This window comes from Marmota marmota, unplaced genomic scaffold (assembly GCF_001458135.2).
Source record: "Marmota marmota marmota unplaced genomic scaffold, marMar, whole genome shotgun sequence".
In the NCBI taxonomy this organism is placed as follows: Eukaryota; Metazoa; Chordata; class Mammalia; order Rodentia; family Sciuridae; genus Marmota; species Marmota marmota.
Genome location: NW_025999897.1, coordinates 4,657,461 through 4,676,985, shown reverse-complemented (window position 1 = coordinate 4,676,985; position 19,525 = coordinate 4,657,461). Strand labels below are relative to the sequence as shown.

The 19,525-nt window shown below is 47.8% G+C and overlaps 1 protein-coding gene across 1 annotated transcript in view; it reads left to right on the top strand.

Moving 5' to 3' along the window:
* Positions 1–19,525, top strand: part of Fam20a (FAM20A golgi associated secretory pathway pseudokinase) — a 52,522-nt gene that overhangs the window by 26,886 nt on the left and 6,111 nt on the right. The window contains exons 2-10 of the mRNA XM_015504858.2: positions 8,737–8,921; positions 9,613–9,663; positions 10,795–10,873; positions 14,595–14,687; positions 15,419–15,534; positions 16,041–16,221; positions 17,197–17,306; positions 18,007–18,088; positions 18,533–18,592. Coding sequence (XP_015360344.1) covers positions 8,737–8,921; positions 9,613–9,663; positions 10,795–10,873; positions 14,595–14,687; positions 15,419–15,534; positions 16,041–16,221; positions 17,197–17,306; positions 18,007–18,088; positions 18,533–18,592 — 957 coding nt within the window. The remainder of the gene's footprint in view (positions 1–8,736; positions 8,922–9,612; positions 9,664–10,794; positions 10,874–14,594; positions 14,688–15,418; positions 15,535–16,040; positions 16,222–17,196; positions 17,307–18,006; positions 18,089–18,532; positions 18,593–19,525) is intronic.

The window sequence follows — 19,525 nt, the reverse complement described above, 5'->3', positions numbered from 1 at the left end:
ATAATCTTGGATCTGGGGAATGAATTTCGGAGAATTGCTTAGACGCTGTGGGGTGCTGTCCCTCCACAGCCTGGGTGGCCTTATAGAAAGGGAGCTGCCGCCATCTCGCAAACGCCAGCACAAGTGTGGGACACATTGTCATCTTTCAGGGGGCCCTTCCAGGCCACCAGAGGAAGGGTGCTCCATTCAGGTAGCTGGAAAGGCCACACGTGGGGGCCGACTTGAGGCACCCACACGGTGTCAGTCAGGCCACCCTGCCCCCTTGTTCTCGTACCTCACCTGTCAGTTCTGTTTCCTCAATGGCACCTGGAGGAGGCAGGTTTGTGGCCACCAGAAGTTCCTCTGTTAGCCTCTTTATAGCTGCACATCCCAGAAAAAAAAAAAAAAAAACAATATAAGTAAAGTCAAAAGATAAGCAGCCAACAGAAAATCTATTTGCAATTCATAGAGAAAGAGTAATTATTCTAATTGTAGAAATTCAATAGAAAAAAAAAAAAAGAATGAACAACCCAGCACAAATGTGGTCAAAAGAAAAACAAACAACTGAGGAACTTATGAAAAGATGGTGCAGCTTCACTCCTAGCAAAACAGAGGCCAATGGAAAGTACACGGAGATACCACTTTTCACCCATTAGATTGACAAAGATCACAGAGTACAGTAACACTTCCTGTCTCATACCATGCCCAGCCCCAGGACTCAGGGTTGGCCCTGGTGGAGGGCAGCGGGCAGTCTGGCAATATCTGTAGCAATTAAGAATGTACTTAGGGCTGGGGATGTGGCTCAAGCAGTAACTCACTGGCCTGGCATGCGCGGGGCTCTGGGTTCGATCCTCAGCACCACATAAAAATAAAATAAAGATGTTGTGTCCACCAAAAACTAAAAAGTAAATATTTAAAAAAAATTATCTCTCTCTCTCTCTAAAAAAAAAAGAAAGAAGAAAAAAAGAATGTACTTACCTTATATTGTGCTATGTACATGTATAGATATATCCCAGTGAATTCCATCTTTTTGTATATCTATTAAAGCACCAACCAAAATAAATAAATGAGTGAAAGGAAGACCAGTAAAGGNAGGAAGGAAGGAAGGGAGGGAGGGAGGGAGGGAGGGAGGGACGGAGGGTAGAAAAGGGGACTGAAATGGAGAGAAATGATCCCCATGCATGTATGATTCTGTCAAAATAAACCCAGAGGTTATATAAAATTATAATAATATAATAATAAAAGAGAAAAGAATAAACCCATCAATTACACTTCTAGGAATTTATCATACAGATTCACCCTCACACTTGGGTAATATCATGCATATAGGCTACATGCCACACCATTGCTTGTCATAACAAAAATCTTTCTCCCTTCTCTCTCTCTCTCTCTCTCTCTCTCTCTCTCTCTCTCTCTCTCTCTTTCTTTCTTTCACCAAGCATTAAGCCCAGTGCCTCACATATACTAGGCAAGAACTCTACCACTGAGCAACCTTAGTTACCCAGGTTGGTCAGAAAATTGTAATCCTCCTGCCTCAACCTCCCTAATAGCTGAGATTTCAGGCACGTGTCACAGTGTCTAGCTGTGATCTCTTCTGTAACAGCACTCGTCCCAGCCATGAGGGCTACACTGTCATGACCTAATCATTTCCCAAAGGTCTCACCTCCTAATACTATCACCTTGGAATTTGGTTTCAACGTGTCAATTTTGTGGGGACAAACGTTCAGACCATAGCAGCTTAATTATTATGTGATTTGCATATACCAGAATATTATGCAGCCTTTACAAAGAATAGCATTCTGTATACTGAGTTGTAAGACTGCCAAACTTACTCACAAAAGAATAAAGCCAGCTTCAGGATACTTTTATATTATCATACACGTAAAAATAAAGCTGGAAAGAAACAATGAAAAAAAATTTGCAACATGAGTGGCCTCTGGAGAGAAGTAGATTCATGGGAAGAGAGATGGAAAAATTTCTGAGATTTAAAATTTTGAATCATGTAACTGTTTTTATTCAAAGACAAATAAGTAAAATCAAACATTTTTCAATGCTCTCTTTTTTCTAAAAGAGGTGCTGCTCCTTTCAGGGAACAATTTCCAAGGAAAACCCCAGCACAGCGGCAAGTTAGAGCAGAGGGAGTTTTACTTCTTCCCTTAAGGTCACAGGACTTAGAGCTAAGGGTTCATTTTTATTAATGCATCAGTCATCAAAACTTTGTGCTTTTTTTTTTTAATGGTATATACTGTCTCTTTAATAGTAAGGTTAGCTTAAAACCAGGATTATCTTGGCTGATATTGTACCTAACTACATAGACATTTATCTTCTATAAATGGGTTTTTATATATTGTTTTGAAGTATGTTGCTATTTACTGTTTTCATATTGATTTGCTGTTTTAGAATTCTATTTCTTTTTTTCCTTAAGCATAAAAAACAGGTTGAGAAAGAAAGAAAGAAAGACAAATTCTCTATATGTCATCATTTTTATTCCCTGTAGGCAGGCAGCCATGTCAGACAGGACAGAGCTGGAAACCAGTTTTCCTGAGAAATAACAAAAGCTCTAATTTGAAACATTTGCAGTTACCATGGTGTAAATACTCCAACCATGGCCGTTTCTTTTGGGGTTTTGTTGTTGTTGTTGTTGATGTTGTTGTTTCTTTTCGTCAGACTGGGGAGTGAACCCTGGGGGCACTTGACCACATACATGCCCAGTCCTTTCTGATTTTAAGTTACCTGGGTGGGCAACACCTCCTCGCAGGTTGCCCGTCCAGAGGCAAAGAGCATTCAAGCAAAGCTTCACAAGAAATCAATCCCTCTTGCGAGCTCTGCCTTGACCATCTAAAAAAGAAAAGCAGAAGACACAGTGAAACTCCTTCTTCCCTCTCCACACTCCCACCCCGAAAGAGGTGACCCCGACTCTAGCAAGGGCAGAATAGCAAACCAGAGAGTCATGTGTCCCCACCCAACAATTAATGTGAATGTTTTTAGAAGCAGTACGAAACTAGTCCAGAATTTACCATCAATTTGACACCCTTTTTAAAAATTTTTTTAATTTGGATCATGTGTCCCCCACTGGTGGCTATAACTAGAATCCATTAGGTATCGGCTCCACTGCAGAAAAACCCACCTCCTCCCCGCCCTTTCCCAAAACCCGGCTCGGGCCGCATAATTGTTTTTCTTCCCTTTCCTCCCCGTGTTCTGTGCTGCTGTGGTTCAGGGTGTCTAACTTGGCTAAGGACTTTCCACTCTTTACAGCAAATTCCCGAGAGACTTTTGCAGTCATACAACCTCAGCTTCCAAGCCGCCCTGGGAAGCAGAGCTTGGCCAGACGATTTGTTAAAATAAAAATAAATGTTAACAAAGTCAGGAAAAGTTGGCTGGAGGCCCGCAGACCTGGTCAAGAATTCACCCCTTCCCTTGATTTTTCATAAAATTCTATCTCTGCCCAAGTTTAGCATCAGTCACTTTAAATAATTATATGAACTGTAAAAATCGCTTCTCTGCCTGGGTGGGGAGGGGGCAGCTGGACTCTTGGGCCTGCTGTCGACCTTTAGGGGCTGTGTAAGCCACCGTTCCCCTTGTGGGAGAGAAGGTCCAGCCATCTTCCCTTCTACTGCTCTCAGAGACCAAAACCTTAAAATAACGGATGGCTCCGTTGCTTGCCCTGTGCCCTTGTTTGCACACGAACCCAGAGCTACATGTGGGGGAGGGGCCTTAATATTTCTGTCTTGTTGACAGGCCTGGCTTTGCAATTGCTGTAACAGAATGGAGCAGATAACACACTGGCTGTGGAGCTCTGTAACTGTTTTGGCCCAGGCAGGATATTTTTAAATTTGAGTCAACATGGGTTTTTGGTTTTTCTTTTAAAGGAAGTTTCAAATTCTGATCAGAATCTGGGTTTCTAACTCCTGTTGTAAACTCAGAATAAGTGATTTTCCTGGAATATGCTTCATGAGAAAAAGACCTCATTGTGTACACAGCTCTAGTTCCAAAATATAGATCAGTGTCCAACTGGAAACACATGTTTGATGAATGAATGAATGAGTAATGTCAGGGCATGATTGCTGGGAGCTGAGAGTTGGCAGTGGCTGTCCCCCTTGAGGTGAGGCCTGTGCGCTCCAGTTTGACACACTCTCCACCCCTCCTTGTGGCCTTCGGCCTGCACTCTTTGCTCATTTCTGCTCCCTGCCTGGCTCCTCAAGGCATTTAAATCTGTTCATCTTCTCCTCATGGTGATTCTGCAATCTACATCTCTCTTGTTATATGACCCTGGAGAACTCATAAATTTTATCCAAAATTGATGAACCCCTTCCCTGACCAATTAACATTCTAAAACTTATTTGCACAATAGTTTCCTACATTAAAGAAAAAAATATATTACTTAGAAGCCCGGCAAGGTGGTGCATGCCTGTAATCTCAGTGACTCGGGAAGCTGAGGCATGAGGATCGCTAGTTGGAGGCCAGCCTCAGCAACTTAGTAAGATCCTCAGCGACTTAACAAGATCTTGCCTCAAAATGAAAAAACAAAAAGAGCTGGAGATGCAGCTCCATAGTTAAGGGTGTTTAGTTAATATTACACACACACACACACACACACACACACACACACACACTCACTACTTAGGGTGTTTTCTTAAATAAAAACATATGCTTAAAATAAAGGTATTCGGTTTTTTAGCCTCTTTGTGAACAGAATATGTGTGTTTTGTGCTACTCTGTACAGATTGCCACAGACTTAGAGACTTAAAGAAGTACCCATTTGTTCTTTAGCTTAGAAGTCCAGGGCAGCAGGACTCATTCTCCCCTAGAGTCTCACGAGACCCTAAAATCAAGGCATCTGTTGGTCATATCTTCATCTGGAGCTCAGGGGTCCTCCTTCGGGCTCATGTCTGTTGGTAGAATTCTATTCCTTGCAGTTGTCAGACTCGTCCCCCATTCTCTTGCTGGCCATCAGCCAAGAAGCAGTCCCAGCTCTTTCTAGCTACTCCTTGGTCCCTGCCCTTGGCTCACTCTACCTTCAAGGTCAACAAGAGTTTGTCAAATCTTTCTAAGGTTTTCTCATTTCTCTGCCTTCTCTTTTTGCTAGGGGAGACTTCGGCTTTTAAGGGCTCCTGTGGTTAATTCAGGCCTAGCTGGATAATCTCCCCACATTCCACGGTGGTAGGAACCCAGCGTAATCATGGGCGTGAGAGCTCGTCACAGCCACAGGTTCCGGGGATGAGGTCATGGAGTCTTGGAGGCCGATTTTGGATTCATAGTCTTTTTAGAAATATGAGATGTAGTTTCCCCAAAATTATTCGGTCTGCCACAACATTAGTAGAAAGAAAGCATGTATAATGCAAGTCGTGATCATTCTGTTCTCCTCTGCCCTGGCTTCCACAGCCGAGGCATTACATTTTGTTCTGCGTGTCAGAAATTGGAGGGAAGTAAATAAATATAACTCAGTCCTTACAAGCTGCTATAACAAAATCCCATAGGCTGAGTGGCTTCCAAACAATAGAAATCCATTTGTCACGTTCCTGAAGACTGGAATTTCCAAGATGAGGTATCCATGGGTCAGAGTGGGCTGCTGAGGTGTCTGATTGAAGCTGAAAGACTGAAATCCAATTCCTTGGCTTCAGATCTGGTGTCTGATGAGGTCCCTTTTCCATGACACCTGACTTCTTTCTAGAACATGGCATGCCAGAAGATGCAAGAGATCTCTCGGGGCTCTCTTTCCTAAGGCCACTAATCTGATTCAGGAGGCCCTATCCTTCAACACCTAATCACCTCCCAAAGACTCCTCATCCTGATGCTACCAGAATGGGTTAGGGTTTCAACATGTGAATTTGAGGGGGTCATGAACACTCAGTCCATTGCAATGACTAAGACTCCACCCCCAGGTCTGTGAAGGGAGTCAGAAACTTAGGCTTAAGATGGAAGGATGCCAAGGTCATTATGAGAACTATCTCTGAATATTTTAAATGGTGTAATATAAGAGGGGGATCCTAAATCTGGAGGGTAAAATCAAAACTCACTGGCGGAAGCAACGGAGGGAAGTTGGGCTTATTGTTGGAAAGTGCTTTCTAATAGAGCTGGACAGATCGACTGCACTAGGCTGGACAGGGCATGTCCCTTCACTGGAGCTGGTCCAAGATAAGAGACGACTTCTTGGAAGGAATGCTATGAGGAGGAAGGGAAGCTGGGTTAATAGTCTCTTAGGTTTGTTCCAGCCCTGAGGTCATTGCTCAATGATGGCCTCGTGATTTTCTTTGCAATTGCTCCTGGAGTCCAGTTCTCTGTCTCCAGCCCCTCTACCTGGTGTATTCGTGTTTGCTCTCAGTCATGACGTCAGATGCCACAGTTTGAAACTTAGCTCCACCAGGTTTTCCCTCCCATGGGCCCTTTTCAGAATCAAGTTTGAGTCATTAAGCAAAGGGCTGAAAGAAAAGAAGAAATGGTTGTCCCAGGAAGACTCGGCAGATTACGCAAATCCACAGGTCCACTGCCAAAGGAGCGCTCTCTCTAGGAAAGACCATTGGGGGTAAGACCTGGAAGGAAAAGATAAAACCAAGGATAAATAGAAGGAAAAAAACACAGGCAGGAGAGAGGGGACCTATTTGGGATCATGCCATCAAATTAGGTCCATCTATAGGGTCCTCGATACCAGTGAGATTAAAACAGGAGGAATAAGGTCAACGAAACAGACTCGCGGTTAGAAATTCCGTGGAAGTTAAGAACCTGGTCTTGGTAGGATGGCAAAACTTCCAGGGTGTGAAGCAGGTAGCCTGACGTGGCTCTGGGTGGGAGGCAACTTGCCTTCAAATGAACTGTGGCTCAGTGGTAGAGCACATGCCTCGCATGCTCGAGGACCTGGGTTCCATCCCCAGCACCCCACAAAGCAAAAAACACCAAAGGTGGTCATGGAGATCCAGAGGGGTACAGGGGCAAGAACCTCATCACCAAACTCAGGAAAGCCCCAGCTGACATCAACAAGCTGAGATTCGGTCTCTGAACAGGGACGCCCAGAGAAACCAAGTCTGGGTATTGAAAGGCAGGTTCCTGGTCACAGTGTGCTGAGGAGAAGTCTGATAGAAACTGGAAGATGGAACCCAAATCCCGTTGTGTAGTGTTTCCCTCAATGAAGACAGAATCCAGAAGGCCTGCCAACTCCAAAGAGTTGGGGCAAGAGGTGGAAGGTAACTAGGTTCCTGATGACCAGGGTGAATTGTCCCTGGCAGCTCAAAAGACTAATGGAAACAGAATTTGTAATTGCTCTCTTATGTATAAAAGATAATGAGGGACTCCTTCTTTGTCTCTGCAACCTCCCTTTGAACTGGGGAGTTACCTGTGCAGGTAGAGAAAGCATAGATAGGTGTCTTATAGACAACTCTTGGCACCTCTGCTCATGCTACTCTGCTCTTCACCCTCCCTGGCTGAAGAAGTGCTCTAGTACCTAGGCCAAGAAAGGGACTAGGAGAAACCCACTCAGTCGGGCATCGTCAAGCATGCCTGTAATCCCAGTGGCTTGGGAGGCTGAGGCAGGAGGATCACAAGTTCAAGGCCAGCCTCAGCAAATTAGTGAGGCTCTAAGCAACTTAGAAAGACCCTGTCTCAAATATAAAAAGTAAAAAGGTCTGAGGCTGTGGCTCAATCCCCAATACCAAAAAAAAAAAGAAGCTCACTCTCTGAAAATGATGTCAAATGCCATATTTCTTTTTAAGAAGAAATATCCTCACCCATTTCTAAAATAACAAAAATCGGAGCTGGGTTTGTGGCTCAGAGGTAGAGTGCTCACCTAGCATGCAGGAGGCACTGGGTTCGATCCTCAGCATCACATAAAGTAACAGAAAGATATTGTGCCCACCTATAACTAAGAAATAAATATTTTAATATATCATAAAATAAAATAACTAAAATCAATAGCTGCTCAGCGTTTGTTCACAGGTTGAGCGAGTGTCCTCTATTGACCAGCTGGGGGTGCAGAACTAACATGTATCTTGCTATGGACTTAAGGCTTGTGTGTCCCCAGTGTACTGGTACTTGGAAGGGAGGCCTTCTGCTTTGCTCCAATTATTTCATAGACGTACAATTTGTCTCCCATGCTAGACTCTAAATGGAAACACCATTGTTGTCGCTTTTTTCTTTTTATCCTTGCAAAAAAAAAAAAAATAGGCTACCAAGAAGAACAATCAATAAATGGCTAATTAATTCTTCTTTTCCTTGATGCCATATTGATTTCTCCAACTCAGCATCCAGCCCCTCCAAAGGACCTTCCCTGTATTCCCCTTCATTCTCACCAATCACCTTCTCCCCTCCCTCCCGACTCCCTGGGTCATAAAGTATTGGGACTTTTTCATGGAAAGGGCACAGGGGTGTGTCCTTGAGAGCCCGGGTTACATGAGTCCCCTCGTTCTTCTCTCAGCCATCTGCCTTTGTCCTTCACAGGATCTGTCATGGCTTCTAGGTCAGCTTTGGTGTATTTGCATACATGAATGTGTCATTGTGCACGTGTCACGGTGCATGTGGCATTGTGCAACTGTCTGTGTTACCAGCTAGCTTATAGGCTCTCTGAGGACCAGGAGGGACCAGGGGCTCTTTGTTCCCCGGGGCGCCCTGAGCACAGCGCAAGGCCTGGCCCGCAGGAGGTGCTCAACGCACTTGTTGAGTCCGTGAAGGAATATGTGGAGCTCCAGAGGAGCTGCCCCGGTGATGGCCCCACGTTCTTTCTTCTTCCAATTTAAAAACATGACCAAAAATGCTCTGTGGCTCTTTCAGACGACACAAGATTTACAGAGAGCAGTTGAACCTCACCTCCCTGGAGCCCCCGCTGCAGCTCCGAACCGAGGCCAGCTGGGTCCAGTTCCACCTGGGAATCAACCGCCACGGACTGTACTCCAGGTCCAGTCCTTTCGTCAGCAAACTCCTGCACGACATGAGGCACTTTCCCACCATCAGTGCCGGTGAGGGTCATGAGACAGGGCAGGAGTGATTGACACTCTCCCGGAGGGGCTGGATTAAGCCATCTCAGGCTGGGACCCAGGGTGGAATGTTAAAGGGTTGCCACTGTCACATGATAGACAGGTTAATAAGCAGAAAAACACTTTCCTCTTGAAAGAGATCTTCTAACCTTAATCTCATCACCCTCCTATAATGGAGGTATGAGAATGTGTTCTGCACACATAATAAAGAAGGGCGATTCCTGCCGTTTTATTGAGTGCTCCTTTGGAACCAGGCAATGTATTTGCTCTTCTGCAATGACCTGATGACATAGACATTATCATTGGAACTTTACAGGCAGGAAAACTGAGACTCAGAGAGGTGACCCAGTGCTGGAGCTGGGATTCAAACACAGGTCTTCTGACCGCAAGTCTGTGCCCTCAAGCACTATGACAGTCTATGTGATGCAGCAAATTATTAGCAGAGACCAAATCAGACTGGGTCTTCCAGCCAGCTGTGGATGGTTTGTGCACTAGAGATGACGGGGACCAGGATGGAGCAGGGGGGGAAACTGTGGGTTCTGGGAGATCCCTTCAGAACAGTCAAGGCTAAGACCTCCAAGCTGCATCCCCTCCTGGTATTGAGGGTCTGTCCCTAGGTGGTCACTCTCCCAGGATCCTGGCTAGAAGCCCTCACTGCCCTTCTTCTTTGCAGATTACAGCCAGGACGAGAAAGCCTTGCTGGGGGCGTGCGACTGCACCCAGAGTAAGTTCCTGCCTCTCCCAGCCACATCCAGCCCCCTCCCTGTCACAGCCACTGGAACCCCAGCATCCGCTCCAATGAGGGCTGTCCCTGCCTAATCCTAAGAAGTCAACATTTCTGCCCACCCACCCACAGAAAGAAAGGCATTTACGGGGCACTCTGGTGCAGGATCTGACTGATCCAAATGCCAGCCAGGGACAAGCTTCACCGGCATCACCAGGGAGCTTGTAAGAAAAACAGAATCTCGGTTTCCAATCTGATTTATTGAATCAGAATTTGAATTCTAACAAAATTCCCGATTGGGGGCTGTTTTCGAATTTAAGAGGGGGTCGTGCCTGACAGTGGTTCGTGATGCTGGCAACATATCCGAATCACTGGGGAAACTTCTCCTCCTCCGGAGGTTTGGGTTCCACTGCAGAGGGTGAGGCCCAGGCATTTATGTTTTAAAAGCTCCAGGTGGTTCTAATGCAGCCAAGGCTGAGCCCCCTGGGGTAAATGATTAACAGAATGGAAAAGCCAGGAGCATAGCAGCGTTTCCCTCTAGGGAGGCTGTGACCTGGTTCCAGGTGGGCCTGGATACTGAACCGCAGGCCAGCCACCTCTGGCTGCAAGTGGCCTCATCTACCTACCTCAACTTGATGAACACGCGTCAGACATTTCTCTATGTGACATGATGTGTCAAAGGTTAGAAGATGCTGTCCCAACCCTCATGGGGCTTGCAGCAGGGCTGGCCCAGAGTGGGGCAGGTGAGGTGAGGCAGGCTGCAGCACAGGGGAGCAGTTCCCCCTGCACCGCAGGCGCATGGATTTGCCACGCCCTAGACCCTGCCCAGCGGAGAGTCCTCAATAGGAAGAATGCATCTCAGTTATTGTCACAGATGGCAGGATCAGAATCCACAGGGGGCAGCTGAAACAGAGGAGAGGGTCGGTTCTTCTTAGGGTAACATTTTTGGGGTTTTTCACTAGTGTCTTTCTGGGGAACCCTGACACCTGCTCCACTGCTTGGGAAGCAAATACTCATCCTTAAGTTCTTATTAAATAAAAGAGAAGAAATTGGCTGGGCCTTCGGAATGAACAGTCAGAGCTCCGACCTAGGCCCAAATGCGTCCTTCACTGGCCCTTCCACCCTCCACAGTTGTGAAGCCCAGTGGCGTCCACCTGAAGCTGGTGCTGAGGTTCTCGGACTTCGGGAAGGCTATGTTCAAACCCATGAGGTAAGTGGAGTCTTTCCCACCGCTGCGCCCAGGGTGGCAGCCCTGGGGGAGCTCTAACTAAAAGCAGTGAAAGTGACCTAATGCCCACCTTTAATCCCACTCACTCAGGAGGCTGGGGTAGGAGGATCACAAGTTTAAGGCCAGCCTCAGCAATTTAGCAAGACCCTGTCTTAAATTTTAAAAAATAAAAACTAAAAAAGGACAAGGATGTAGTTCAGTGAGAGCGCACCCTTGGGTTCAATCTCCAGTACTACCAAAAAAACAAAAAATAAAAAGTGACCTAGTATCTTTATACCAGTGATCGGGAGACCTGTTTTGGACATCCTACCCCAAGCACATGACTATTTTTTTGTGAGAATGATAGCAATTAAAATAGTAAGAGTCCCTTGCTAGCATCTGAGCCACACACCCCACATGAATTGGGTCTTTGGATCGTCAACATCCTCATGAGCCAAGTGCCATTATGATGTCCACTGTAAGGTGAAGATACTGAGGCCACAAGAGGCCTGCACATCCCAAGCTCCCAGCTGTAACAGTGGACCCAGGATTGGACACCAGGCGGTGGGACTGTTAAGTGTGCTAGCACCCTTCCTTGGACATCAAAAGTTTACAGATCTCTACGTGACAGTACTTGCTTTTTTTTTATTTTTTATTTTTTAGCAATGGTAGAGTTGAAGCCAAGGCCTCGTACATGCAAGTGCTCTACCATGGACTACACCCCCAGCCCTACAATACTTGTTTTGATTGAAAAACTAGACAACCTAGAAAGGGTACTATGAAGTCTGTCACATGTTCACACTTTATATATAAATATATACACATATACACACACATGTATTATATATAATATGTACATTATATATAATTTAATTTAATTTTCTTATTGGAGATTGAACCCAGGGGCATTCTACCACTGAACTGCTTCCCCAGTCCTTTTTACTTTTTTATTTTGAGACAGAGTCTCACTGAGTTGTCCAGGTTGGCCTCGAACTTGCCATCCTCCTGCCTCAGCCTCCAGAGTCATTGGGATTAGAGGTAGGTACCACCACACCCAACTACACTGATTCATATTTTGTTCATAAAACAAGTAACCTAACAGCCAGGCCTGGTGGCACACACCTATAATCCCAGCAACTCAGGAGGCTGAGACAGGAATATCACAAATTCCAGTCCATGGTGGATAACTTTATTCTTTTAAATCTTAAAATTTAAAAGAATAAAAATAAAGGGCTGAGAATATAGCCCAGGGTAGAGTGTCCCTGGCTTCAATCCCTACTACCACCTTAAAAAAAAAAAAACTTACATGCCCTTGAAGTTCATATATATTGATGAAATATAATCACGCATCTAGTCTGTGCGCACAACTCAGTGTATGAATGGGTGTCTGGCTCCAAGACGCTGCAGGTGGGGGTCTCCTGAAGTAGGACTCGAATGCCTTATCCTAGTAGATTGCTTCCCCTGGGGATGCCACACTCACTCCCATTACCCAAGTCACATGTTTTCCAAAAATGCACTGTCTTTCCGTGGAATCCACGTGGACCGGCCAGGATTCCAACCATCAGCCAGGTGAGGAGAGGCCCCATGGACCGTCTGGTCACTGGTTCTAGAGGTGGGGCCTAGTAAAATGTGTACCAGATAAAGAGTCAGCACCACCTTAAGGAGGGATTTGGAGTAGGTCAGCTGTCCTGGGGAGCCTTAAACAACTCTGTGCCCAAGTCCCATGCTCATGGAGTCCAGTGGACTGGCTCTGGGGGCCTACCCTGTGACCCCAAGGCCCAGGCAACCTTTAGAAGCCTGCTTTTAAGGAGATTTCCTCATTTTTCTTCTGTGGAAATGTAAAAACCTAGTCGTCTGGTCAATTTAAATATATAGCTTTCAAAGATGTATATGAAACAATTGAATATCTTCTTACATTTTTTGATTTAAAAATTCTCATCCTATAAAACAATATATAAATTTAGAGATACTGCTCCCCCCGCCCCCCACTCTCATGTTCCACTTGCCAAGGATTGTGGGTGTTGGTCAACATCATTGCAGAGTCAAGTTTAGGATCAATGTTAACCTGAGGTGAAGTCTTTCCCACTTTTCTTTCTCATGATGCCCAACGACCTGCCCTAACCACTTGTCAGGCAGCAAAACCAGCTCAGAGTGACATCACCAGCTCAAACAAAATAAAGTAATTGAGAGGGGTTCCATCATTTGAGAAAATACATAAGAATTTGAACATGAAAAGAATCCTTTTCCAAGGGACAATTTTCAGAGGGATCATATAGTCAGGCATATAAAATACTGAAGGGACAATTTCAGGGACATTCAATCACTGAGCCACGTCCCCAGGGCCTATCTTGTACTTCATTTAGAGACAAGGTCTCACTGAGTTTCTCAGGGCCTCGCTTTTGCTGAGGCTGGCTTTGAACTCGCAATCCTCCTGCCTCAGCCTCCGGAGCCACTGGGATTACAAGCGTGGGCCACCACACCCATCAGCTAGAGGTGATGTTCTTAATGGCATATATTCAATGCTTGCACAATAAGTGCACTCGTGCTTCTCAAAACAAGGGAAGCATTCACATCAAGTCAAAGTAGTTTTCAAGTTTCCGGTCACTTCACTCATATGCCAGACAATGAAGAAATGATGTTTTAGAAATCCCAAAGGAGAGACCGAATGTTCATACGGATGAAATTCAGGAAGTAAGACCAGGGACAGGGACTGTCTGTCATCTGGGGCAGAGTGTGGTGATGCTCATGAGAAGGGCCAGGCAGGGCTTGGAGCTGTCCTGGAGGTGCGGTGGCACTTTCTGGAATAGCTCCTCTCCGTGGGCAGCACCTTGCAGCAGGTTTCAGGACCAGCCTGTGTTTTTCTGGCCGACGGCACAGAACCCTTTCGGTTGCGGGCTGGTTCCTGAGGGCTTTATGCACCACCACGTTTCTTTACATTGTGCATGTTTTTGCTGCCTTCAGACACAGTGGACTTAAAACTATTTGAAGATCCCCATTCTTCCATGTTTGTTAGCATCAAGGCAGAGGTGACCTAGCAGCCGGAGGTGGCCCCACCATGCCTTAGGGATCAGGAGGCACTTTCCTGAACACGCACACCCGGGGGCAGGATGGAGCTTTTCAGGAATCCGTTGGAGAGTTTAATATGCACAGAAATCAATGTCCTCTTCACCAGCCTCCCGCAATCCTGTGGCTGGGTCCATTCTCCTGACCCACCTGAGTTTCTCTGAGGGGATTGTCCCATGTGTTTCTCCCAAACCACCCCAAAATCCAGAACTTTCCATCTCTTCAAAACCTCAATCATACTAGACGTCTCTAGGGAACTTTCTATGACCAAGTTCTGGATCACACCCACCTTTCCTAATCCCTGGGCATCTGGGTCTGCCCTGCTAATGGATCCTAGCTCCTCCTTCTACACCTTCCCTGTACTTCTTCCTTCACGTCGGTTGGATTTTTAAGGACTCGGCCACTGTGGTCAAAGCTTCTCAAGTAGGGAACTTGATGTTGATGGCAATACAGGACAGTGTCTTCCAGAAGCCGGACTCTTCCTACCTTGCATGTCTCTTCCTAGCCCAGGGAGCCACTGGCCATTCCTGATTGGTGGCTCCATCATCCCTGTGTATGTGAGAAGCACAGAAGCATGTCCCCCCTCCTCTTCCTCGCAGCCCCCTCCTCAGCCTCCCAGCTGAAGTCTGAGTCCAGGGCGTGACTCCTTCCTTCTCTCTAGACAGCAGCGAGATGAGGAGACGCCGGCAGACTTCTTCTATTTCATTGACTTTCAGAGACACAACGCCGAAATCGCAGCTTTCCACCTGGACAGGTAAGTCCGACCCCTGGAGGTGGTGTCCCCTACAAAGGCTGATTGCCTGGAGGAAATGCTGGAAAGACCCTCGGGGGACTCTTCTGGCTGTCCACCTCTTCCATACCTCAGGGCGGTGCCTTTAAACCCAACAAACCCATGGTCTTTTAACATAACGAAATAAACAATTAATAAAGAAAACTAACCCTGCTGTACTGCGCACGTTGCCTTCTTGGGCACAATACTGCCCTTTCCTCTAGTTCCTGATCTGAAAACAAAAAGATGCCCAAGGAACCATAAGGTGATGATATTAGAAGACAAAACACATTCCTAAACTCCCAGGTTCCTATCCACTCAGTCACTGCCCCTCAAAGTGTGCTCTATGGATTTGCAACATGGACACCACACAAGAGCTTTTTAGAAATGCAGAATCTCAGCCTCACCCAGGACCCACAAAATCAGAACCTGCACTTGAACAAGATCCCAGCACGCACATCTGAGCTGAAAAGCACTAGAGAAGACCACAGCTTGGATGGTAGGAAGGCTTGCCCAGGAGGCTTGATGGAACAGGGGCTCCTTCTCCACCCCTCAGCTGTGACCCTGCCACCGTAGCTCAGCACCACAGACACACCCCCAGTGGCCGCCCTGCAGGGTGTGGTCAGGAACACCAGGCGATTTCTAACATTTTTTGGCCTGGGGACAGGACCTCTCCCCATTCCCTGACCATCCCTAACCTGGACTCCCTCTTTCAGGATTCTGGACTTTCGACGGGTGCCGCCAACAGTGGGGAGGCTAGTGAATGTCACCAAGGAAATCCTAGAGGTCACCAAGAATGAAATCCTGCAGAGCGTTTTCTTTGTCTCTCCAGGTAGAGTGCTGGCCAGAGCCTGCCTGCCTACGCGGTAAAGCAGGTGCCCACTGTCACGTTCACAGTGGCATGGCTCCTTGTCACTAGCACCGCATTACTGCGATGGGCGGATGCTGCCCTCAGACACTCCCATCGGATGAATTTTGTATGGGAAAAGGTGGTGTGTGAGATGCTAAGAGGCTAGTGTGGTCGCTAAAACCCACAATGCTGGCCTTCCTGGGGCCAGAGGTTATCCTTCCAGGGTAACAAAGAATGTCCCAATCATATGGATGAGATGCAGAGAGACTGGATCCCACTTTCTCTGCTCAGAGACATTTGAAAATTGGTCCCCATGATGCTCAGTTCTGTAGCTGCTATGTCCCAAAATGGCCATGTTTCCTTCTCCCACCTTCCCAAGACATGGGTTCAGGGCTCCCCATCTAATCCCCAGGGGTTTCTTGGTGCAGGAAGACGGCCTGCCTCCAAGTCCTCCTCTTCCTGCTCCTCTCTTCTTCCCCATCCTGCAGCCAGCAATGTGTGCTTCTTCGCCAAGTGTCCGTACATGTGCAAGACGGAGTACGCGGTCTGCGGCAACCCGCACCTGCTGGAGGGCTCCCTCTCTGCCTTCCTGCCGTCCCTCAACTTGGCCCCCAGGCTGTCGGTGCCCAACCCCTGGATCCGCTCCTACACACTGGCAGGAAAAGAGGAGTGAGTCAGCCCCTGGCTGCAAATCCACATCCACGGTCCTGCAGTCCAGTTCTTAAGAGTGGTCCCGGTTGGACCCCAAAAGCTTCCTCGGTCCTCCTCTGCCCCATTTACCTTGATCCTGTGACTAGCTGGTCTGGGTCTGTTCTCTTGCTTGCATTCATTTACTGGGTGATGGAGAGCCTGTTAAATGCTAGGGGACACAGGAGGGACATAGGCTCTCCCTCGGGAGGCTTCTTGAGTGGACAGACAAGCAGCCAGACTGTGGAAGCCTAGTGTAGTGTTCCTATAACAGAGAAGCACGAGAGAAGCCGTAGGAGGGACATCAGTTAGCCTGAGAAAAGTCCACGAGGCCAAGAGCCTCCTGGCTGTATCCCCAGGTGCAGCACCCCTCCTGGCACGTGGCAGTACTCAGTTCTAGTTGAGTAGGTCCATCTTCAGGCCACCTTGACTGTGGGGGTAAAGAAGCAATGGAAGAATTTCTAGAGGACATGAGTGATGGGTTAGAAGGGACTTTGGAAGTTTGAGCGGCACACGGTACAATGTAGGCAGAAGCACAAATGTGACAGCCATAACAAGGTGGCCCATGGTGGGTTGTGAACAGTGCAGGAGCCCTGGAGGGCCAGTGTCCAAGAGGCTTGGTGAGGGATGCTGAGGAAGCAGGTGAGAGACATGGCACCATCTTGCCCTGCCTGCCCTGGTCTCTGAACGTGGTACCCCAGCCCTCAGCTTAGCATGCAGCAGTTAAATGACTCAGAACCTTTTACCAGGTGGAATCTACGGGCTCCTTTCCCGAGTCCTTGGCCAGGGTCCTCCTGAGGGTATGCTACCACCAGCCACCAGCATCCTGAGAAGTTGCCCCCAGCCCAGGGCGGGATCAGGGAGGCAGGGATTTGGGAGTGGGCTGCAGGTGTGGGGAGGGCCCCAACACCTTGCCACCTTGGCTTTTCCAGCCCCAGGACTTCTTCTCACCCCCAGGTGGGAGCTCAATCCCCTTTACTGTGACACTGTGAGACAGATCTACCCGTACAACAGCAGCAACCGGCTCCTCAACATCATCGACATGGCCATCTTTGACTTCTTGATAGGTAGGTCCCCATGCTCAGGGCACCTGGCGAAGTGGTTGTGACCTTGGCACACAACTATATCCGGGTTCATGAGGACTGAACAACCCCGTACCACCCAGCCTCAGAAGTGGCAAAGGCCCAAGAGGACAGAAGTTAGCAGGTGCCCTCTTCAAAGAACTGGGGAAGGGGCCCTCGGGGGCAGGCACAGCTCCCTGCCATAGGGCCCAAGTGGGCGTCAGATTGACGTTACGTGTTCCCTGCACCCATCGAGGGGACAGCAGGTAGGAAGGTGAGAAAGTGAGGGTTGAAGGCAAGGTCCCAGCCAGAAACTGGGAATTCCGCCTTCCTGGTAATTCCACAGGGACCAGGAAATGTCGGGCAGGACAGCAGAGTAACAAAGGCAGCCATGGCACACGTGCTCAGACGTTAAGCAAAGCAGACAGAGGGCTCACTGTCACTCCCTTCAGGAAGGTAGCTTTTCACTCTCAGCTGGGGGTGCCTGGGCTGAAAAATCCCATCGATATGGACAGGAGGGACGAAGGCACACTTCTGTACAACAGAACCCCTGGGCAGGGGTGGGAGCAGAGGAAGCGGTGGAAACTGGGCAACGCCAGCTGTGGCCCGGGTCCAGGCCTCTACTCCAGGCCTCTACTCCTGGACAGAACTGAGGTCAGAGGCGCCTGTCCCCCTGACCTACCAGCCCCTCTCCTTTTCTTTACAGGAAACATGGACCGTCACCATTATGAGATGTTCACCAAATTCGGGGAGGATGGCTTCCTTATTCATCTCGACAACGCCAGAGGGTGAGGGTCCTGCCAGTTGCAGCTCTTTGCCTCCAGACACACACCTTCCTGCAGCTGCTGGCCACAGGAGCCTGCCCAGACCCGCCTGCACACTCCGCCCGCCCCCATCGCGATGGGCTTTCCCACTTGCTTTTTTTCTTGCTCTTAACTGAGCGCCCTTGATCCTCTGCCAGCCCAGGAGCGCTCCGTGGGTTTCTTTTAGTGGGTCCCTTTTCGCAGGCACAGAATGAGGATCCCCAGAGGCTGGGCCTCCCTAGCTGGGCCTGAAGGAAGGAGAGGTTGCTTGGTTCTAGCAAGGAGGCTGCTATGCCCAGAGGAGAGGGGGGCTGGGGAGGCGGCTGCCATGGTCCCTGGCTTTTTACCCCAACCACAGATTTTAAAAGAAAAAGAGAGAAAGCCCCAAGGGAATAAGGATGCTGCTCACTGAAGTCTGTCTTCTCCTAGGTTCGGACGACACTCCCATGATGAGATCTCCATCCTCTCGCCTCTCTCCCAGTGCTGCATGTAAGTTTGCATGCAGCAGGCACCAAGGGCAGGTGGCTGCCAGGACAGTTCATCCTGCTTGCCACTGAGCTCTGAGGGCCTTCCTCAGTTTTCACTGGTCTAGGACATGGGCAGGTAAAATGAGGCAAATTGCCTCATTTCTTAGACAATTATCACATCTTCTCAAGCAACATCTCACTTTTTCATCCTTTGGCCTAAGATGAATTCAGACTTTTTTTTTTTTTTTTGGTACTGGGGATTGAACTCAGGGGCACTCGACCACTGAACCACATCCCAGCCCTATTTTGTATTTTATTTTTTTTTTTTTTAATTTAAAGACAGGGTCTCACTGAGTTTCTTAGCACCTTGCTTTTGCTGAGGCTGACTTTGAACTCACAATCCTCCTGCCTCAGCTTCCCAAGCTGCTAGGATTACAGGCGTGTGCCACCGCACTCAGCTGGACATAATCTTTTAAACTTTTCAGTTGCCAACTTTAATCTCTAACCCACTTAGATAATTTCCCACTTTTGCGGGGGCTGATGACCTTTGACATTACTAATCATACCTCTGCTTTGTCCAGGAGTCAGATAGTCTCATATTACTATTTGATCACCATGTAAGCAAAGTCCTGATTAGAGTGCCCTTTAAACAGCCTGTGCCCAGAGTTCAGTTCACCCAACCACACTTCTCTGGAGGATGTCTAACCTACTTCCAGGCCTTTCTAGCATCTTAGCCAGGCTTGTGAAACTGTCCACCTGCTCAGCAACAGCATCCGGAGCTAATTATAAATATGTGGTTCGCACCTAGCAAAACCACCCCATTTGTCTCCAGCGGGAAACTCTGAGTATGAATGTTCTTAATCAGCTTCTTAGATTAATTCCAATATGTCTCCCTTCTTGCTTCCTCCCTCCCTTCCTGAGGAGGCCAGGCAATAGCTGCTTGTGACAAAAATAA